General features: G+C 40.6%; 1 protein-coding gene across 6 annotated transcripts; it reads right to left on the reverse strand.

Annotated features, from left to right (window-relative positions):
- Positions 1-5788: 5788 nt before the first annotated feature.
- On the reverse strand, positions 5789-13623 carry MTERF1 (mitochondrial transcription termination factor 1). 6 transcript variants are annotated; one of them, XM_003809748.5, is made up of 3 exons: positions 13538-13623; positions 12936-12994; positions 5789-7662 (listed from the first exon to the last, which is right to left on the reverse strand). In XM_003809748.5, the coding sequence occupies exons 2-3, from the start codon at positions 12962-12964 to the stop codon at positions 6492-6494; spliced, it is 1200 nt and encodes a 399-aa protein (XP_003809796.3). In that variant the 5' UTR covers positions 12965-12994; positions 13538-13623; the 3' UTR covers positions 5789-6491. The 6 variants fall into 6 exon arrangements, with proteins under 6 accessions (XP_003809796.3, XP_008960293.3, XP_008960292.3 ...); XM_008962045.5 differs by having other exon boundaries at positions 13524-13578; XM_008962044.5 differs by having other exon boundaries at positions 13168-13545.
- Between the last annotated feature and the right edge of the window lie 10172 nt (positions 13624-23795).

Here is a 23795-nt window from a genome sequence, read left to right on the forward strand (position 1 = left end):
TTAATCTTTTTAATCAGTTATATATAATTTATATATTTAATTGTTTTTATCACAAAGTTAAACTTTAATTCTGTGAATAATTTATCACATTCAGCTAAAACAGTAAGCTATAGCCAGCTGTATTGTACTTATATGAATTGCAAATATAAAGCTTCATTCAGGAGAAGGGCTTCTGAAGTAGCTGTGCAGGTCAGAGAGAGAAATTCAAACATACAGAGTGGGATAATGCTGATCTAACTGCACTAATTTTGTCATAGACACTTTAGTTGATATTTAGGGTACAACATGACAATCAGTTCTCCCTAACTGCAGTAAAGCAAAAAAAAAAAAAAAAAAAAAAAGATTGCCTCTAACTTGGGTGGTTGCAGCCTACTTTCCTTAGAAAAGGAGGCTATATGTAGCTGTGTGAGAGCGTAAACCCAATCCATTAACTAATTAAATAAACCAGTGCTCAACAGGGCATGGGACTTCATAAGAGCCTTTGTTTTCTTGTGACAAAAAGGTCAAAATCTAGGTTTTTGTTTTTTTTTTTCTTCTTTAAGAGATGGTGGCTTCCTATGTTGCCCAGGATGGACTCAAACTCCTGGGCTCAAGGAATCCTCTCATCTCAGGCTCCCGAGTAGCTAGGAATACAGACACGAGCCACCATGTCTAGCTGGAAGTTAGACTTTATCTGCATTCCTGGAATAGTAAAAGCAAAGCACGGGTCAGCTGCTTTCGGTAAATTCTAGCCCATAGGTCCCAGTCAAGTTCCAGGAAGCCCCCTATAAAAAAGATTCTGATATTAGTACCAGTGTTTAATTCATGTCATGGCCTGACTTAAGTATAGGTCGTTAAGTGTAAGGCCAAGGCAGGGGCTTGAGTGGTTTGGAGCTCATGACTGCTCCACTTGGAATTTATCCTGGTGTATGAATACGAATCTATCAATTTTTTTTTCAGGTGGCTTCCCAGGTCTCCCAACACTTTTACTGAAAAGATACTGTTTAATTATTTATGTCAATATAGAAACATGAAGTCAAATATATTTGTTTAGTAGACTTGAAGAGAGCCTAGAAACACACTCAGAGACATGGAAACAGCATCAGATGAAGATGGCATTTCAAATCAGAGTTGAATGGATTTTTCAGCTTTGCTGAGGTATAACTGAAGTGTACTAAACTGCACATATTTAAAACATATAATTTGATACATTTTGACTCACAAAACAATCACCACAATCAAGATGATGAATATATACATCACTCCCAAAAGTTTCCCTGTAGTCTTTTGCAGTCCTTTCTTCATGGCCTTCTTCATCCATCCACCCCATCTCAGTAACCAATGATCTGCTTTCTGTCACCACAAATTAGTGAGCACTGTCTAGAATTTTAAGTAAATTGAATAATAAAGATTTTACTCTTTCGCTTCTTTCATTCAGCATATTTTGAGATTTGCTCATGTAGTTGCATGTATCAATATTTCATTATTTCATATTGGTGAGTAATATTCCACTGCCTGAATATATCACAATGTACTTTTCAATTCCATGTTGTTCCAATGTCCATTGGGTTACTTCCAGTTTTTGGTTACTCCAAGTAAAGCTGTTTGAACAAGTACAATTATTTGAATAGACATAAAGCACGGCAATGTTAATTTCAATGTAGAATTCAAACCAAAATGTATTAACTACAATAAGAGAGAGCTTTATATTGCTGTCTACCAAAAAGATACAGGTCAATAGCTTTCATATAAGCCTTTACAACAACTTTCCATTGTTGTAAAAGATCTATCCTGAACAAAACACCAGGCCCAGATAATTTCAAAGTTGTGCCAAACTTTAAAGAAATGATCATTTCCACAGTTTTCAAATAGTTCCAAAACATAGGGAAAAAATAGTAAGCTTCCAAATTATCTTGAGGCTAGCACAGCCCCAATCCAAAAACCTGACAAAGCGGCAACCTCCTTCCCCTATTTTAAAAAAAAAAAAAAATCTATGTACCAAAACTTTCATAATAAAAGGTAGGAAGGATCTGTAGACCAATCTCCTTTGTGAATACTAATGAAAATCTAAGTAAAATATTAGTAAATTGAATAGGGCATAGGTTTTAAGTAAAAACAAAAAGTGATATGCAGAAATCCACTGATGTCATTCATTAAAGGATTAAGAGATTACTTTTAAAGGATTTTTTTTCAAAAACTATCTTTCATCCCTGATTTAAATAAATAAACCTCTTTGTGAACTAAGAATAAAAGGATATCTCTTCAACCTCATGATAAATAGGTTAGCTGAGACTTTGTTTCTTTGTATTGTTCAAAGACTTTTACAATGATTATTACCACAGAATAAATTCATTTCCAAGGTAAACTTTTAAAAGAAAGAAAATTATGGTGGGCAGAATTTGAAGGTACCTTGAGAGCTGGTGAAAGTGGCACTGGGATATTCAAAATGGAAATGAAAGAATTAGCATATCATCATACTAAAATTGTTCATAATTAACATAAAGCAATTCATGTACAAAAGTTCATTAATCTTCACACAATATTTCTATTAAGGACAAATAAATCCCAAATACTGATCAGAAAAATAGTGAAACTGAGACAGAAAATGAAATTCCATCAGTGTATCTTCTATTTCTTCCCAAAATCTAAAAATAATACAGTCCTGCTATTCTACCTCACTTGTGCCAAACTTTTCCTGAACTGTATAACAATGGACTACTACCAAAGTTTGTGGCTAGGGTTCTGCCATCAACAGTTCTCTACTGGATCTCCACTAGATGGTAGCAAGTAAGGAGGCATTACAGACTAACAAGGAAGGAGCCAGTAGTCAGGGTTTTGTTTTGTTTTTTTACAGGAAAGCTATATTGTTGGATCTTTAGCCATAGACCATGTACCTACCCAGCCTTAGAAATTATTTAAGGGGAGAAATTACTAGTTTAATAACCCAATAAACCCATCTATAAATATTCACTTTTTAAATTCCTTCCTGCTAAGTTCATCTGGAAGAAACTCATTTTTTTTCTTTTTAATCTGTGATAGTATCCAAATTCTTGCAGTTATTTGAAAGTGCTCAAATTTATGGCAATAATTTAGAATGGTTTCCATTAAAAAATGAAGTTTTACAGATCCATCTGACATTTGGCGAATGGCAAAATGCAGCACTCTTAATATTTATATTTTCTAGACCAAAATTTTAAGTTATAAAATATACCAACGATTAAAACATGGTGGTATGCATTAACACTATGGAATACTGAAATAATCTAGGTAGGATTTTCAAAAAATTGCTAATGTACTAAAATTTACTCACTCTGACCAATGGTGACAAATTATGGTTTATCCAAAGAACAGAATTTCATGCAGTCATTAAAAAATCATGTTATGGGTGAATACTTGATTTTGTAATTAGTTACTAAATACTTAGTATGTTCAGGATCTATTACACTAAAAAAATTATAAAATAGTTTGGTTTCAAATATATACGCCACTCATCTACTCATATTACATGCATGTATGGATATTTCTACCAACGAAAACAATAGGAAGAGTCACCAAAATGTTAATGATCTCTGAGAGATAAGATTATAGTTATTTTCTTTTGGGGGGCTTATTTTCTATCTTTTCCCATCATAAACATGGATTTTTTCACTCATGACAAAGTATTACTGAAGATTTCTATAATTTATTTTTTGAGACAGGGTCTCACCCTTGCCCATGCTGGAGTTCAGTGGCACAGTTGTAGCTCACTGCAATCTCAAACTTCCGAGCTCAAGGGATCCTTCCACCTCAGCCTCTGAATAGCTAGGACTAGAGGTGCGCACCACTATGGCCGGCCTTTTTATTTTTTTTTTTCCAACTAGCAATGATGTCTTGCTAGTATTACCCAGGCTGGTCTTGAACTCCTGGGCTCAAGCAATCCTCCCACCTCGGCCTCCCAAATTGCTGGGATTACAGGCGTGAGCTGGGATTACATGCCTGGCCAATATTTCTATAATTCTATCTTTAAAAAAAAAGAATTGACTCTCCCTTGATCAGACTCAAACCTTAAAGTATGACATGTTAATTTTGCCTGACAGGCATTATCTGTTTGTTTCTCCAAAGTTTTCCTTCCCCCATCCCCTACTGCCCAATGATCAAGTGCTGTACTGTACTTCAGTGCAACCCACATTCTCTCTGGCCACTTGCAACTATCGTTGCTATACCATTTCTCATCAGCCCAGCTATAATCCTATGATCTGCTGATGTCAATAAACTATTATCTCTTCTACCCACCTCCTTCAAGTCCCTTATGAGCTTGTTAGATTCCAAAGCAATACCTCAGAAAACACTCGTGTACAATTCAGAAGACTTAAGAAATCAATACTTTAAGCCATAACAGTAAAATGTATTCCCAATAATACTACTGTACCCATACAATGGACTATTACTTGCCAATAAAAATGAAATACTAATATGTGCTACATGGATGAACCTTGAAAATATGCTAAGTGAAAGAAGCCAGTCACAAAAGACCATACTGTATGATTCCATTTATATGAAATGCTCAGAATAAACAAATTTATAGACACAGAAAACAGATTCATTTTTGCTTAGGGTTGGGGGAACAAATGGAGGGAAATAATGGGGATTCACTAACAGGTACAAGGTTTCTGTTAGGACTGCAAACATATTCTAAAACTAGATTGTGGTGATGGTTGGGGCTATGGTTTGACTATCCATCCCCTCCAAAACTCATGTTGAAATTTAATCCCCAATGTGGCAGTATTGAGAGGTGGGGCCTTTAAGAGGTGACTGGATCATAAGGGCTATGTCATCAGAAATTGATTAATCTATTCATGGATTAATGGATTAATGAATTAATAGGCTATCATGGGAGTGGACTGGTGGCTTTATAAGAGGAAAAGAGACCTAAGTACATTAGCACTCGCCATGTGATACACTGTGCCACCTCAGGACTCTTCAGAGTCCCCACCAGCAAGAAGGCTCTCACCAGATGTGGCCCCTCAACCTAGGATTTCTCAGCTTCCATAACTGTAAGAAATTCATTTTCTTTATAAATTTTCCAATAAATTATAAACGTATTATAAGCAATGGAAAATAAAGTTGCACAACTCTATATATAAATTGAACTGTGTCAGACTTTAAATAGGTAAATTGAATATGTGAATTATGTATAAAGCTGCTTTTTAAAATACTATCTTTTTATTATAGCTATCACTGATTGCATCATTACTATGTGCAAGAAACCTTAGAGGTGCTTTTTGATTTGATTCCTACCAACTCTGGAAGGTCAATTTCTGGTGTTACAGATGAGAAAAACAGGTTTAGTAAATTTAAAACATTAACACAAGTTACTCAGGAATGGTGCCCAGATACATCACTCTAAAGCTCTTGCTTTCTAAACTATGCCATGCTTGCCATCAAATAGTTAACCAAATTATAATAGGAGTATCGTTGAATATATAAATGGCCTTAGAAAAGCAGACATGTTGTTTTTATCAATAGTAGGAATAAGGTTTTTTGAAGTATCACTGATAGCAAATGAGGTTTAAATGAGGTTGAGCACCATTATGTTATTTAATTCAAAAACCACATCTAGAAAACAAATGCCTCTGGAAAATAATTAAAATTAAGGTCATATAATTTGTCTCACATCTTTCAGTTTATGTCAGAGCTAGATTGTATCTTGAAAATACCGACATTATCTGATTTGCCATTTTTTAAGTCAATGCCTCTGAAAATTACTCTTTAATATTAGCTGAAATGCCAACAAAATGCACAGAAATGATTATCATTTCCTTAAACTATATTAGGCAAACATATTCCTTTATTTAGATTTTATATTCACATTTAGTTTTTTATGCACACATTTAAGACTTTATAAACACTAACATTAGCAATTCCAGAAGGGTAGGTAGATTTTTTAAATATAATTACTCTTATAAAAGGAAGAAATACAGACTTTACTAAAGGACTGTATTTTTGACTTCACCTATAATGCAACTAATCATCTACTTAGTTGCTGTGTTAATCTATTTGCTTCTTCAGCAAATTATCACTGACTCAGTGGTTTAAAACAACACAAATTTACCATCTTATGGTTCTGTGGGTCAGAAGTTTGACATTGATCTCACTGGGCTAAAAAGGTGCCAGCAAGGCTGCATTCCTTTCTGGGGACTCTAATGGAGAATCTGTTTCCTTGCCTTTTCAATTTTTTTTTACAGGCCCCCTTCATTCCTTGGCTCAAGGTGTCTTCCTCCTTCAAAGCCACCTTTTAACTTCCTTCAAAAGTAGTTGTCTTTCTTATACAGGATCACTCTGACCTCCTCTTTTGCCTCCCTCTTCAACTTTTAAAGATCCCTACAATTATATTAGGCCCTCCCAAGTAATTCAGGATAATCTCCCCATCTCAAGGCCCGTAATAACATTTTAAATTAATCACTTCTGCAAAATTCTTTTGCAATGTGGCATAACATATTCACAGTTCCTGAGAATTAAAAACATTGGCAGCCTTAGGCAAATCTGCTTAACTTTTTCAATTTAGCTTCATATCTTTTTTTACTCCAAGATAGAAGAGTGATGTTTAAAGTACTCAAGTTACAGCCAGCATTTACCAATTCTTTGATTCGACTTTTTAAAGTACTTATGCTTGAATCCAGAACCCGAGGATTTTCAATTATTTGTGAAATGCTAATGTTTTCTTCCATGAGGCAGTCTATTTTATCATTAAACTTTTTCTCAGCCAAGAAGATCACATCTGGATAGCTTAAGACAAACTTCTGTACCTCTTCTTCAGTACATCCAAGAGAAAACAGCTTCTCTTTGATGTTTGCGTAGCTTCTTCTGGCATAGTCATTGGAAAGGTCTAGGATTTCAGCTCCTGGACCACATATCAGAACCAGCAGTTCCTCACTGTTCAAATTGAAAGTTGACTGTAAGAATTCAATGTTAGCTTTCACCCGCTTGGTGCTCTGAATTAAGATAAAAGGGTTTTTAAAAATTATCTTTCTGACAAAATCTGTGGGATCATTGTGACCCAGTGACAAACCGGCTGCCTGCAAAAATTCAACCATCTGTTTATTCAGATCAAGACTATTGGAGAAGGTACGAGGGGCATTGGTCAACAATCGACAAAGGCATTTACGGGTCAATCCAACTGAGTAGAGGAACTTTATATTATTCTCTAAGTTTAGGTTGTTATTGGACCGAAAAAAGGATTCAGGAGAACGTTCCAAAATATTTACAATTTCAAGGTCTGATGTCACAATCTTTCTCCACAGATCCCACCGTTTTGAAAGATTCTCGGGAGTACGTGTTATTGCTCGTGGATATCTTGATATGATGCTAGCGATCACTTCTTTGCTAGCTCCTTTGGAAAGAAGGAACATCTTCAGGTCCTGCTCATTGGTAATCATCCTATGAAAAACTCCAGGCTGTCGTTTCCTTGCCATGTCAATATCTACTCCCATAGTAAGTAAGTTTTTCAGTAGGTCCTCATTTTTCAAAGGCTCACTGTCTGCATTATGACACTTCACACCAAAAAGCCTAAATGAAACTGATTTGAAGATGATTTCTGCTGAAAATCGGGTCATCCAACATCTTGAACCAAAGAGAAAGTTATTTCTCATATGCCAGAGGTTTCCTGGTGCCATAATGGTTAGGTAGTTCAAACCTTTTGAAATGCTGTGTAAAACAACACATAAAATATTACACAAATGCATGTGTTAAACAACTAAATGACCATATTACAATCCTATGAGCATCACGGTCATTTCTATGAGAATATACCTTCAGCTCCAGCTCTCCAGAACTGTGTTAATAATTCAGCCACTGCTGAATTATTAAATAAATAGTAAAACTACAATTTATGTTTGTCTTAGCCTTTGAAAAATTCTACGTTTTATAATATAAACAATATGATTGTACTGTAAGACATATATAATCAATAAACAAATGTACATATATCACTGTCTCTCCCTAGCTCACTGCTTCTGTTACCTGTAAGCACAGGACTGCTTCCAATGGGGCACCATTAGTGCCCCAGAATTGTTCTTGCTTTTTTCTTGCTCTTTTTGTTTACCCTTGCCTGCCTTGGCTACCTAAAATCAGTTGACCCTCTCCATCTCTGCTTTGTCCTCCTGATTTCCAAACTTTTTTTTTTTTGACACAGGGTCTCACTCTGTCACCCAGGCTTGGAGTGCAGCAGCACTATCATGGCTCGTTGCAGCCTCACCTCCCTGGGCTCAGGTGATGCTTCCACCTCAACCACCTGAGTAGTTGGGACCACAGGAATGCCCCACATGCCCAGCTGATTTTTTATTTTTATTTTTTGTAGAGACAGTGTTTCACTATGTCACCCAGACTGGTCTCAAACTCCTGGGCTCAAGTGATCTGCCTGCCTTGGCCTCCCAAAGTGCTGGGATTACAGGTGTGAGCCACCATGCCAGGCGTGGCTTATTTCTTATAATGACACTTTCATTTCTGCCTCATATTTCAATTTTCCAGGTCTTTGACCTTGCCCTGCCCATAGATACTAGATTTCTTTGCCTCTGGCCTCCTGGTTTTCAAACTCTAAATCTAGCCCTGAAAACCAACACCTCAGATTAATTTCCATCTTGAACATCTTTTCCTAAATTCCTGCTACCCTTTATATCCATGCTACCATTAAAGCCTTAATTTTTCTTAGCTTATATAGACCTCTAGTCAACAGCTCTTGATCACAATCTCCGTCTCATTTGGTTTACCCTACCATTCCCTACGTTGTAACCCAATAATTCCAAACCAATTTTCATCTTCAAAATGATCTAGTTGTGATATTAAATCCACATGGCCCGCCACATGTGAAACTGTACTGAAAGATGGCATGTAAACATTAAAACGTTACCTTTACCATTCTCCCCTTCTCCATCACCATATTACACAAGACTAATTCTGGGCTGTTTGCATCTGTTACACAACACTTTCAACTTGCAGCTTCTAGCATGTGACTAAAACCTCAATAACTCATTTTCTTCATCATTTAGAAATGGGGCTCAAAACATACAAACTTATTTATAATCATAACCATAGGTCCCTACTAAAATGAGCATCTCTATTTATAAGAAATATTTTACGAGGAAAGCAACAGAAAAAGTGTTCTGTTATTCAACCTATCTGATGATTTGTTTCTAAGCTACTTGTGCCTGAGTCATATAACAGTACATATATATTTTTTAAACTGTACTTTTGCCTTTTTAGAATATATAGCTGTAACAAGTTCGTGCTTTATTTCTAATTACTTACAATGGGCTCTTACTTAGAAAGGGCATTTCTTTTTTCTCCTTCTCCTAATTAAGCATAAAACAGAAAATAGAGATAGATAATTCCAACCCACTACTAACCTCTTTGGGCTAAAGATACTGCTTTCAAGATCAATTTCAAAGAAAGCCTCTTTGTGTCTGTCCTTTCAATTACTCCAATTTTAACTAGAACTTGATTATGCCTACAGGCAGGGAACATTCCTGTGGCTCACATAATCTACGGATTCTCACAGAATTGGGAAAAGATCCCAAAACTACAGAATCAAGTAATGTTCAAAGCCAAATGCAAGGTACTCACAACATAAACATCAAACAACAAAAGCACATTTCAGATTGATCCATACTCTACTGAGCTCACTATTCTTCACTTCTCCGTAATACCACATACTACTCTGTAATTACTCTTCCAAAAATGCATGAATTTAGAAACTTTAAAATATAATTATCCTTCTAACTGAAGAATGACGGCTCTACCTTGCATAGTTCAACAGCCTGTTCTCTCTTCCAGATGCTCGACTGACCTCTACTGGAATAAAGGGGCAGAATGCGTCAGCTGGAAATCAGATCAGTACTTTCTAGAGAGGTCCAAGATGATACAATGGGATGGAGGAAGAAAATAGTTAAAACTACAATTTGTATTTGTCTTAGCCTTTGAAAAATTCTTTCTACATATGTTTTATAATATAAACAATATGATTGTTCTGTAAGACATATATAATCAATAAACAAATGTACATATATTGTAGGCATATTTCTATTGACAATGTACACAATCAAAAAAGTGTGAAGACTACTAGACAGTGCACTTTCTTAGGACTATTAGCATCATGGTAAACAGGCTGAATAAGCCACAGTATGTTCAACAGAAATTCTATTAATAACAAACTAAAAATAGGTGAAAATGTATGCCAAAATTCCTAACAAAAAGTAACAAATCTATAAACGTTTCTTCTAAATCTGTCACAAGTAAATTTCATGTCTTGTGTATAACTCATCCTCCATGGAAGTATCTTCCACACAAACTTAACATGCCCCAAACTTGAGTATCTTTGCCAGTCCCCAAATTTGCCCTCTTCTGACTAAAGATATCATTATCACAATCACTATCTAAGAGTCATTTGTGATAAAAATCTAAAAGTGAGCTTTGCTTTCTTCCTCTTCCTCAACTCCAGTCATCAAATCACGTAGACTCAACTTCTTTGGCATCTCTCTGAAATCCAACCTCGCTACTCTTTGTAATTCTCATTCTGTTACAAGTCTTCATTCTCTTTTACCCAGCCTGTAACAGCCACCTGATGTGCTTCTCTGACATCCATCACTCAAAACTGCCACCATACTGACATTTGTAAAATGATGTGATTATGTCCCTCATTCTCTGATTAAAGACCTTCTGTAGCTCTCCCCGAAAAAACAAAATCTTCAAAGTGATCTTTTTCTAGCTACCTTTTCAGTTAGTTCTAACTACCTTACCATCTACTTCTAACCACCTTTCTAGCTATCTCTTCTATTCTACCACCTCAATACCTAGCACTATCGCCTCTCAAACCTCTGATCCCAAACATCCTTGCCCATTCCTGTCTCCCTACCTTTGCTTAAGTTGTTCTTTCTTTTAGAAAGGCCCATCCTCCTGATGCCTATCCATACGACAAGGTCCCATTCAAATATAATCTTCCCTCAAATCCTTAACTTACTTTAAAATACTAACCACTGAAATCAACCATTTGTTTTATGATAATTTATTACTAAGGAATCTAAAACTAAGCTTTCTATTTATAGAAAACAAGAGCTGAAATGGACTTACAACTGGCAACTGAAATTTGATCTTGATTACAATACTAAAATGCAATAAATTTACTCTAAAAATGACATCTAAAAATGACATGTGTGGTCTCAGCTAAACCTAGAAATTTGGTCTTGATTACAATACTAAAATGCAGTAAATTTACTCTAAAAATGACATGTGTGGTCTCAGCTAAACTTAGAAACAGTAATTAATAATATTGACTGTTAATGAACATATGAGGAAACAGAGGAAATTCTCAAATATTGTTAATGGACCAGAATTTGGCACCAGCTGCCACAATTTTAAATGTTCATAGCCTTTAATTCAGCATTTCCACTTCTTGGAGATTATCCAAAGGGGAAAAACAGGGCCAGGGGCAGCGGCTCACACCTGTAATCCCAGCATTTTGGAAAGCCAAGGTGGGAGGATTGCTTAAACCCAGGAGTTTGAGACCAGCCTGGACAACAAAGTGAGACCCTTATTCTACAAAAAATCAAAACATTAGCCAACTGTAACAGCACACACCTATAGTCCCAGCTGCTCAGAAGACTGAGGTAGGAGGACTGCTTGAGCCCAGGAGATCCAGGCTGCAGTGAGCCATAATCTAGCCACTGCACCCCAGCCTGGATGACAGAGTGAGCCCATCTCAAAAAGAAAAAAAGACAATATGTGTTTGTTATGAAAAAGGATGACTAGGCCAAGCACAGTGGCTTCACACCTATAATCTCACCACTTTGAGATGTTGGCCAGGAGTTTGAGATCAGCCTGGCCAACATCACGAAACCCCATCTCTACTAAAAATACTAAAATTAGCCAGGCATGGTGATATATGTCTCTAATCCCAGCTACTCAGGTGGCTAAGGCACAATAACTGCTTAAACCTGGGAGGTGGAGGTTGTAGTGAGCTGAGATTGCACCACTGCACTCCAGTCTGGGCGACAGAGCAAGAATCTGTCTCATGAAAAAAAAGAAAATAGAAGAAAAAGAAAGAAAGAAAAAGGATGACCATCATAACATTATTTGCTATAACAAAGAAGAAGAAACCCAAATGGCCACCAATAGAATAATTAATAAATTGTGGTACATCTATGCAATATACTACAAAGGTGCCAAAAATAAAGGCCGATCTACTGCAATCAAAAGATGTCAGATATTCTACATGACAAACTGCTTAACAGTATGGATAATGCCATGTATATTAAAGGCGGGGAGGGGGACGTTAATATATACAGAGGGGGGAAGTGGAATGACAGTTATTTCTGAAAGATTATTAGAGGCTATGTACTACTTCTGAAATACTGGGACTTTATTTAATGAATATGTGTTACTTTGCAGTCAGACGAAAAAATTTAAACAAGTAAAACTGGCCTTTGGTGTGAAAAACAATGGAAAATACAAATTATCTTTATCTATTTTTCGGTTTCTAGTACCAAAAAAGTCACACTTCAAAATTCTCCATGATGCTTTACTCTTAGCAACGGATCTCCATTCAAAATACTCATAATATCTAGCAGAGTAAATGAACATCTAAATAGCCTAATACAAGAAAGTTAGCAACTTTCCTCACGTACAAATTTCAAAAATGGTACCTATTCAAAAATTGACTTCGATCTATTTCTCAAATTGACTTTTTAATTAACCGAAACCATTATCCAAAGGGCTAATGTTCAAACTTAACAAACACACTGAAAATCTCTATGCTTGTAGTATGAGCTGTCTAAAAAAATATTTACGTTCGCCTCTGCCCCACAACTGGCCTGTTAAAAAGGCTGTTAATGGAAATAACTAATCACTGACCCTAAAATACCACATTCCAGCTGGTCTTCTTTTGATACAGCAAGCTAAGTTTGGAGATCTTTACATGCATTTCTCACCTTGTTTGTCCTAAGGAAAGGCTCTGCATCCCTCCAGAAAGGCTGGAGAACAGCTATCTCTGGAAATGACACACACACACACAAAAAAGGCAAAATATTTCAGGCCTTCCTAATACAAAATAAGAGATAGATCCCAGCTAACGTTCTCGTTGCATTATGTTCTCGTGAGATGCATTACCTCTTGCAAACAACATTTCTCAGACATACAGAAAAGAACACGGCAAGTACATACCTACATATGATGGGAAAAGGTAGCGGAATCACGAATACGTTTTGTACCAAAGCTAAGTGCTTCATATATATTGTCTCGCTTTACTCCCCACAACAATTTAAAAGGTATGCATAAGCCTTAAAATTACAAAATCTGAAACAGCGCCGAGCTCCCATACTAGCCTGCCTTCGCTAGCTGAAGCATTAGGGTTCGAACCCAGGTGGGTCTTTCTTAACTCAAAACCAAGGTAATTCCACACCGAAGGCTCTTTCCATCCCTCTTCCTCCTCCAAAGACAAATCTGCAAAGGGCTGCACTGCACAGCAGTCACCCACACCCACTTCTTAACAAAAAGAAAGGAAAGCACAGCCTCACCACCTTCCCAATCTCACCCTGAACTGCACCCATCCGCTGTAGTTGGCTTTTACTTCCGCCTCTGGGGTCCCGAGCGGCTAGGAGGAGCGGAAGTGGAAAAGACTAACTTCCGGCCTCGGGTCGGCGCAGAGGTGATGTCGTTGGTCCTGCGCCCCCTCATGGCGGTACTTCAGCCCTTCGTAGCCCGACGCTAGGGGCCTGGCAGGGGGCAGCAAGAGACCGCGGTGAGCGCGGGGTATTGAACGCCAAAGAAGGGGTTTGGAGGGTGGGGTGGGGCCTGGGACTCCCAGTCGCCTGGGCAGATGTCCGTGGGGAACTGTAAGGCATCTTATAGGGATCCTACAGAGGGCATCCACTGCCGGCCGACGACACGTGGTGGGAAAGTAGCTATTATTTACATGCGTGTTGCAGTTTTTGATAATGCGATTGCTGCTGCTAATGTGACTAACGCGATGCCGATGAACATCTCGGCGTTTTTTGGTGCAGGATAAGCGGGTGTAGACTCTTGTCTGTTTAGTCCCAGATTCTCTTCCTTTAATGAACTACCGTGGAAATCCTGGAGTGTCACTGCTGGTCTGAATTCAGCATCCGCCTTCAGGCTGGGAATCAATTCTAGTATACTTCGATTTCCTTACTTGCAGTTCGAATTCAAATATGATTCTTTTGACATTGTGAGGGTTTGCGCTATTTAAAGAATGGAGGCAACCGAAACCTCATCTCCACAGTGGATGCGTTTTTGCTCCCTCCCGAGGCGTTGCCTTAAGCCACTCGGTCCTGTCAGCCTCACCTGCCTAGTGATGGTGACAATGGAGGAGATAAAGCTTCAATTCAAGGCACTTCTCCTGTGACCATCAAAAGAAAGATAATATCTACATTAATGAATTAATTGTGTCTGTCGAGTTATCCTCAGGAGACGATGGTGATTTGGTCCTTAAAAAAACACAGGATCAACAGGGTTGACCCTGAATTCTACAAAGAGGAAAAATTTCAGGCATTACTAACTCCTCCATGTACGAGCCTAATGATGTAATTTTCTGGCCGGGCGCGATGGCTCATGCCTGTAATCCCAGCACTTTGGGAGGCCAAGGCGGGAGGATGGCTTGAGGCCAGGAGTTCGAGACCAGCCTGGCCAACATGGTGAAACGCCATCTCTACAAAAAGTACAAACATTAGCCAGGCGTGGTCACAGGTGCCTGTAGTCCCAGCTACTTGGGAGGCTAAGGTGGGAGAATCACCTGAGCCTGGGAGGTTGAGGCTGCAGTGAGCCGTGATTGTGCCACTACACTCTAGCCTGGGTGACGCAGTGAACCTTGTCTCAAGAAAGAAAAAGAATTTTCTTTATCCCATTTCTTTTTCCTTTTTCTTTTTTTTTTTTTTCTTTAGACGGAGTCTCACTCTGTTGCCAGGCTGGAGTGCAATGGCGCGATCTCAGCTCACTACAACCTCTGCCTCCCGGGTTCAAGCGATTCCCCTTCCTCAGCCTCCCGAGTAGCTGGGAGTACAGGCACGTGCCACCATGCCCGGCAATTTTGTTTGTTTGTTTGTTTTGTTTTGTTTTTGTATTTTAGTAGATACGGGGTTTCACCATGTTGGCCAGGATGGTCTCGACCTCCTGACCTCATGATCCACCCACCTCGGCCTCCCAAAGTGTTGGGATTACAGGCGTGAGCTACCGCACCCGGCCTGTTTATCCCATTTCTATGCCAATGAACCAATTACGTTTTACCATCACTCTTCCCCTTTGACTACTCCTAGTTGGGTTGTTGTTGTCACTTTGTTTTTAATTAACTCTCTGTTTTGTTGGTTTAGAAGGATAAAGATTTATCTTTTGGAATTTAAAATACTAATAATTAGTCTATCTATTAAGTGAAACTACTTACTGCAATTCCTCCAGGTAAAAATTAGTCCCAAAAAATTGGAGATGGCTTTTAAAATGTGAATTTCTAAAATCTATATTCCTTCTGCATGGAAGGAGCTCCTATGTCTGAATTAATATTATTATATATTCTGTATATACACACACAAACTGCTTTACAATTGGCATGTAAAATAAAATTTAGAGATTAAATTAAATAAAATAACCTTTGAGATTATTGAGCCCCAGCCCTCTCGTTTTACAAATGAGAACACTGAAACCCATACAGTAGGAACTAGCAAGAGAATGCATGTCTTATATTTTCTTTACCAGTAACTCTAAGATTTATACCACATACTTTGTTGTGTTGACTTAGCTATCAATAATTATTTCAGACTTACTTAGGTAACATCACCTATGTTGGTTTTTACTGATATTTTGTCGGTAAAGGCAGATTGGTTCTTTTGAAAATAAGTTCCATATTTCCCGTCAGAAATTTTCTGATTATAAATCTATTTTAATTGCATATTATAAAATACTGAAAGTATAACAATAGAAGTGTAATAATGGTTGGGTTAGGATGTTGTATAATTAATTAGGTTTCTTTCTTATTGTATTTCTTCAGTGATTTTTGAAATGTCATTACCTCCAGTAAGAGAAATGACTACTGCCTCATCGTCCTTTATGATGTTTTACAATAGGACCTGTATATACTTTGCCTGTATTTCATTTGTTTATTCAATGAACATTTTCTCAGCACCTTCACATTCCAGGCCCTGTTTTCAAGTTAGGGGACATAGTGGAAACCAAGACAAAGCCCCTGCCTTCCTGGACCTTATTTCTAGTGGCAAGTCTTACTCTCAGCCTGAATGTCTTCTCCTCTACATGCCTCTTCCATCTCCTTCCCCAGGACCATAGCAGACCCATGTCCCTACCAAGTTGATGTAATTAAGAAAAATAAAGTGGCTGAGTGTAGTGATTCACACCTGTAATCCCAACACGTTGGATGGACTTAGATACTCAGAAGCTGGGCTGAAAGTCAAGTCTGAAGACAGAATCTGTGCTGTATTCAGAAGTGCCTCTGCCTTTTATAATTAAGAATTTTTTGACTGTGCCAAATGTGCCTGTTCCTCTGCCCTGGAAGTGTCCTTCTTGCTTTATGCAAATAGATTTCTGGCAAACCACAGCCCCTCAATTGACCATTCATTCATGTTTGAATCTCAGCAAGCCCAATTAAGGTCAAAAAGAAAGTGGCCCTTCATTCCTCCCACTCTTACCTTCAGTTGATACAACACCCGCAGACTCCTGGATTCAGTAGACAAATGCCTGCCCCACCCCCACATCAACTTCACAGACAGACCTGCTAGCTTCCTATGTGACTTACTTGAGGGCCCTCAGAGGAACATCAGGTCTCTACCCAGGACTCCCTTATTCCATTCTCTTGCCTGCAGCTGTTTTGTTTGCATAAAGCATAAAATGTCTCCCAGTTGTTCAAGGCTAATTAAAGTGGTAGATAAAGTTACCCAGAGAGTCTCAGGTTAACACTTTGTTGGCAAAAAATAAAAAAGATTGCTTAATTTCCCCCCTTTTCACAATTGCTTTTTAACAATTTAAGATTTCTAAAGATTTTACTTCAGGCAACTTTATTTCTCTGAAGTGTGCCTAAAGACTTCCTGAGTCAGCTTTCATGCTCCCACACTCATTACCACAAGGGTCTGTGGCAAAGAACTGGATACTTAGCCTAGCAAATTTGCTGATTCCAGACCTGATATGACAGCAATTCCCATGGTAGTTGGATCAGCCTGACAGAGTTGGCCAAGAGAAACACAATAATCATTTGAGATCGTATTTAGCCTGGTGAGTTTAAGTACCTTTTGGATTGTTTGATCCTACTGTACCAAACCTTCAATTAATTACCGTGAAGTGATTCTTAGTCATTAGTAGAAAAATTAATCTCAACAGAGAGGAGGGGAGCAAACATTCACAAGATGAAATACTATTTTCACTGTCCGAAACTATTTTCCTTTCTATTTAAGGCGTTTCTTGAAATTCCTCCTTTAGAGATTTAGTCCTTGGTATAAACTGCTGATTTAAAATTGCAAATGTATTTGAAAGGGAAAGCATATTAAGCCAAAGGTCAGCAACCTTTTCCTATAAAGGACCAAATAGTATTTCAGGCTTTGTGGGTCACATACTGTCTCTGTTGCAAATTCTTTTTTTTCTTTCCATATTTCACAACCCATTAAAAGTATAAAAACCTTTCTTACCTTGGGGGCTGCTGGGCCACGGGCCATAGTGTGCTAAGACCTGCATTAAAAACTATAGTGAACTACTCACATATAACTAACTTCATTTGTTGATTACTATATTAAAGACATCCAAAAACTAGGAATTTTAAGAGAAAGTACATGGAGAGAAAAATAATATTTGAAAACATTTATGTAATGCTATCTGCCATGCACAATTCTAATCATTTCACCTCTATTAACTCATTTTGTTGTATAATGGAAGTAATATTATCTCCATTTTACAAATGGGGAAACTGAGATAGAGACTGTGTAACTTCCCCAAGCTCACGCAGGTAGTAAGTAAGGGAGCCAGCACTGCAACCTAAGAAGTCAGGCTCCAGCGTCTATGACTGTATTCACAATGCTATGCTGACACTCGGGGAGACATAATACTTTAATTTATGTTAGAAAATACAAATGAAGAAAGGAGCAAAAAAATGACAATTTCACTTATAATTCCATCACCTAGAAATAACCACTATTTATATTTTATTTATATTATTTTGGTTTCTATCCTTCCAGAACATATGAAAGAATATAAAGCAAAAGAATATAAATAAAATATATAAACTAAGTATTTTAGGCATTGTGGGTGACATATTGTGTAGCTGTAACTGAAGCTAAGTTACAGTTATATGTGAGTAGCTCATTATAGTTTAATGCAGGTCTTAGCAGACTATGGCCTATATACATATACCCATAGAGTATATTGAATATCTTTATTCAACCCTATGAGGCAGGTATCATAGTTTTGCAGATGAAACTGAGGCTCAGATGGATTAAGTGACTGTGTGTCTTTGTCCATTTTTGTGTTGCTATAAAGGATTACCTGAAGCTGAGTAATTTATAAAGAAAAGAAGTTCAATTGGCTCACAGTTCTGCAGGCTGTACAGGAAGCATGGCACTGACATCTTCTCAGCTTCTGGTGAGGGCCTCAGGAAGTTTACAATCATGGTGGAAGGCAAAGGGGGAGCAAGCGTCTCGTGTGGCAAGAGGGAACAAGCAGGGGACAGGAGGTGCCACACACTTTTAAACAACAGGATCTCACAAGAGCTTACTCACTCTTACAAGGACAGCATGAAGAATATGAGGAATCTGCCCGCATGACCCAAACACTTCCCTCCAGGCCCCACCTCCAACACTGGGGATTACATCTCAACATTGGATTTGGAGGGGACATCCAAACTATATCAAGGCTGTACAAGAAGCTTGGTGCCAGTATTTGCTTCTATGCAGAGCCTCAGGCTGCTTCTACTCACAGTAAAAGGCAAAAGGGCATGCAAAGATCATGTGGCAAGAGAAGAAGTGAGGGATGGAGGATGCCATGCTCTTTTTAACAACCAGCTCTCATGGGAACCAAGAGGGACAACTCACTCATTATAGCACCAAGCCTGTATCCCTCCCATTATGCCCTACCTCCAACATCGAGGATAAAATTTCAACATGAGGTTTGGAGGCTCAAATATCCAAACAATGGCATTATGTCAGGCTCATAAAGCTAATGTTTGTGAAACCAGGATCTGAACCCAAGCTATTGCTTCTAGAACCTTTACTCTTAAGCCCTTGCTTATACTGCATTTGAAATTATGCTTCGTTGTATAAAAAGTCCTTTTCACCTCAAGCTTATAGAGAAGTCACCTTGTTCTTAAAAAGTCCTTTACACTTCAGGTTCATAAAGCTCAGGCACATATATTTTCTTCCAGTACATTCATTATTATTTTTCTTGTTTTTCCTTTAAATCTTTGAATCATCTGGATTTTATTTTGGAATGAGAAATGAAGTAGAAATTTATTTTTGTTTCTTTTCAGAATGGCTAGTCAATTGTCCTAATATCATTTAATGAATAGTATTTATTTCCCCTTTGCTTTGAAATACTACTTTATCATATACTAAATTATAAAGTAATCTTTTATTATCATTTTTGAATGACTGCATTCCAGTTGTGGAAGATATTACTCAAAGTCTGTTGTGATTATCTAACTTAAGTGTTGATATGAAGAAAGGAAAATAGGTTTCAGCCTGATTTAAGAATTTTCCTCCTCTCCCTCTCCCTCTCCCTCCCCCTCTCCCTCCCCCTCCCCCTCCCCCTCCCCCTCCCCCTCTCCCTCCCCCTCCCCCTCCCCCTCTCTCTCTCCCTCTCTTTCTACGTCTCCCTCTCTTGCCGAGCCTGGACTGTACTGCCATGATCTCGGCTCGCTGCAACCTCTCTGCCTCGGGCTCCCGTGATTCTCCTGCCTCGGCCTGCTGAGTGCCTGGGATTCCAGGCACGCATCACCACTCCTGACTGATTTTTGTATTTTTGGTGGAGACGGGGTTTCACCGTGTTGACCGGGCTGGTCTCCAGCTCCTGGCCTCGGGTGATCTGCCCCCCTCGGCCTCCCAAGGTGCTGGGATTGCAGACGGAGTCTCGCTCACTCAATGCTCAATGTTGTCCAGGCTGGAGTGCAGTGGCGTGATCTCGGCTTGCTACAACCTCCACCTCCCAGCCGCCTGCCTTGGCCTCCCAAAGTGCTAAGATTGTAGCCTCTGCCTGCCTGCCACCCCGTCTAGGAAGTGAGCAGCGTCTCTGCCTGACCGCCTATCGTCTGGGATGTGAGGAGCCCCTCTGCCCAGCTGCCCCGTCTAGGAAGTGAGGAGTGCCTCTGCCCGGCCACCACCCCGTCTAGGAAGTGAGGAGCATCTCTGCCTGGCCGCCCATCGTCTGGGATGTGAGGAGCGCCTCTGCCCGGCCGCCACCCCGTCTAGGAAGTGAGGAGCGTCTCTGCCTGGCCGCCCATCATCTGGGATGTGAGGAGCGCCTCTGCCCGGCCGCCCTGTCTGGGAAGTGAGGAGCGCCTCTGCCCAGCCGCCCCGTCTGGAAGGAAGTGAGGAGCGCCTCTGCCCAGCTGCCCCGAATGGGAAGTGAGGAGTGCCTCTGCCCGGCTGCCCCATCTGGGAAGTGAGGAGCGCCTCTGCCCGGCCACCCTGTCTGGGATGTGAGGAGCGCCTCTGCCCGGCTGCCACCCCGCCTGGGAGGCAAGGAGCGCCTCTGACTGGCAGCCCCATCTGGCAACTGAGGAGCACCTCTGCCCGGCCGCCACCCCATCTGGGAAGTGGGGAGCGCCTCTGCCCGGCCACCCCATCTGGGATGTGAGGAGCGCCTCTGCTCGGCCACCCCATCTGGGAAGGGAGGAGCGCCTCTGCCCAGCCACCCCATCTGTGACATGAGGAGCGCCTCTTCCCGGCCGCCACCCCGTCTGGGATGTGAGAAGCGCCTCTGCCCGGCCGCCCTGTCTGGGAACTGAGGAGCGCCTCTGCCCGGCCGCCCTGTCTGGGAAGTGGGGAGTGCCTCTGCCCAGCCACCCCGTCGGGGAGGTGAGGAGCATCTCTGCCTGGCCGCCCATCATCTGGGATGTGAGGAGCGCCTCTGGCTGGCCGCCCTTCGTCTGGGAGGTGAGAAGCGCCTCTGCCCAGCCGCCCCATCTGGGAGGTGAGGAGCCTCTGTGCCCGGCTGCCCCATCTGGGAGGTGAGGAGCGCCTCTGCCCGGCTGCCCCATCTGGGAAGTGGGGAGCACCTCTGCCCGGCCGCCCCGTCTGGGAGGTGGGGAGCGCCTCTGCCCGGCCACCCATCGTCTGGGAAGTGGGGAGCGCCTCTGCCCGGCCGCCTGGTCTGGGAAGTGGGGAGCGCCTCTGCCCGGCCGCCCTGTCTGGGAAGTGGGGAGCACCTCTGCCCGGCCGTCCCGTCTGGGAGGCGGGGAGCGCCTCTGCCCGGCCGCCCGGTCTGGGAGGTGGGGAGCGCCTCTGCCCGGCCGCCCATCGTCTGGGAAGTGGGGAGCGCCTCTGCCCGGCCACCCATCATCTGTGATGTGAGGAGCGCCTCTGCCCGGCCGCCCCGTCTGGGAGGTGAGGAGCGCCTCTGCCCGGCTGCCCCGTCTGGGAGGTGAGGAGCGTCTCTGCCCGCCCGCCCGTCGTCTGGGAGGTGAGGAGCGCCTCTGCCCAGCCGCCCATCGTCTGGGATGTGAGGAGCGTCTCTGCCCGGCCGCCCATCGTCTGGGAAGTGAGAAGCGCCTCTGCCCGGCTGCCCCATCTGGGAAGTGAGAAGCACCTCTGCCCGGCCGTCCCATCTGGAAGGTGTACCCAACAGCTCTGAAGAGACAGTGACCATTGAGAATGGGCCATGATGACGATGGCGCTTTTGTCGAAAAGAAAAGGGGGAAATGTGGGGAAAAGAAAGAGAGATCAGATTGTTACTGTGTCTGTGTAGAAAGAAGTAGACATAGGAGACTCCATTTTGTTCTGTACTAAGAAAAATTCTTCTGCCTTGGGATGCTGTTAATCTATAACCTCACCCCCAACCCCGTGCTCTCTGAAACATGTGCTGTGTCAACTCAGGGTTAAATGGATTAAGGGTGGTGCAAGATGTGCTTTGTTAAACAGATGCTTGAAGGCAGCATGCTCGTTAAGAGTCATCACCACTTCCTAATCTCAAGTACCCAGGGACACAAACACTGCGGAAGGCCGCAGGGACCTCTGCCTAGGAAAACCAGAGACCTCTGTTCACGTGTTTATCTGCTGACCTTCTATCCACTATTATCCTATGACCCTGCCACATAACCCTCTCCAAGAAACACCCAAGAATGATCAATAAATACTAAATTAAAAAAAAAATTTCCTTTATAGATTATTTTTCTTTTTAACAAAATTAAAAGGATTTAGTTAAGCATATTTTGGTTCAAACTTTCCAGTTGTTATAGAAGTGTGAAAAATGCAAACTGAGCTTGAAGGAATATTGAATATCTTGTCCAACCCCCGTTATTTATAGATAAGGAAACTGAGGTCCAAAATGGTAAAAATTATTATTTAACAAATAATGTTGCTAGTTAGTGACTATTACACAGGATTCTTTCAATTGCAGGTGACAGAAATGCACCTCAAGCTAACTCAACCCAAAAAGGGAAACAGCACAATTATTTTCTCCTATGGGAAAAAGGCAGAGATGTCCTCAGGCACAACTGAATCCAGGAATTAAATTAGATCCACCACTCTCTCTGTATCTCATCTCAGCTTCTCTCTGTACGTAGTCCTAATTTTCTCAGGCTCTCCTGTGCAACAAGGTATATGGCTACCAGTATCTCTAAGGTTGCAACCTTTTAACTGGAAACATAAAGGAAAGAGAGAAATTCTAACTATTAGTCTTTGAACATCAAATCCAAAGTAAATATTCCGATTAGCTTCTTTGAGTCATATGACCATCCCATTATTTTGGAGGTGGGGTGGAGGTGGCAGGATATAATGTAATTGGCAGTTCCAGAAAAACCATCTGGAGTTGGAGAAAGGAAGTTAAGGGAAATAGGAGCTCACTATTACTAGCATGAAGGAAGGGAGGTTGGACAGACAAAAGCATCTACTGTCCACCAGGGCAGCTGGAGACCCTGAATTGGAGTTGGGGGTCTTTGATCTTTCATTCAGTCATCTTTGCATTTCTCTATTTATTCATTCAACACATAGTTACTGAGCAGTCTATGAGGATTGTATTTAGCTGCAAGCAACAGAATCTCCAGTCAATGATGGCTTGTATAGCAAAAAGTCTAGAGATAGGAGTTAATTGTTCACATTGTTTTCTAACACCATGTAGTCTCACCGTTTCTCAAGCACACCCTTGCGCTTCCTTGCCCCTGGTCCTTTGTTTGCTCCTCTTCTCTCCATCTTTACTTGTTAGTCACTTAACCCACAGGGCAATATCATCTCTCCCTGAAGCCTTCCCAAATCCACTTCTTTCCCACTTTTGTATAAATCAGAATAAATATTTCCCAATTCTGTATGTATGTAACACTTTGTTCAATCATTATAACACTGAATTCATTCTACCATGTGTTAAAATTAATTTGTTGCATATGTATCGATCTTCTCCATGGTTAGAAATTCCTTGAGGACACAGACTTTTCTCCATTTTTGTGGAATACAGGTGTCAACATCCTCCATCCTCTGTCTCTGCCAGCTATACATGCTCCCTTCTGGAGCTAGAACCTAGGACCACTTTGAGTTCTGCTAAAGTAAACCACATCACCTATGAACATTAGTGAGCATTAGTGAGCAATATAGCCTTCATTGCAGGTTTGTCAAGGGGTTACATACCATACCAAACAGAAAAAC

Source organism: Pan paniscus, chromosome 6 (assembly GCF_029289425.2).
Source record: "Pan paniscus chromosome 6, NHGRI_mPanPan1-v2.0_pri, whole genome shotgun sequence".
Classification (NCBI taxonomy): domain Eukaryota; kingdom Metazoa; phylum Chordata; class Mammalia; order Primates; family Hominidae; genus Pan; species Pan paniscus.

Coding starts and splice junctions, on each gene's coding strand:
- MTERF1 (XM_008962043.5), bottom strand. CDS start 13,232: ATGAAGCACTTAGCTTTGGTACAAAACGTATTCGTGATTCCGCTACCT. Junction 7,663..13,167: donor CCTTTTCCCATCATATGTAG/GTATGTACTTGC, acceptor TGTTTTACACAG/CATTTCAAAAGGTTTGAACT.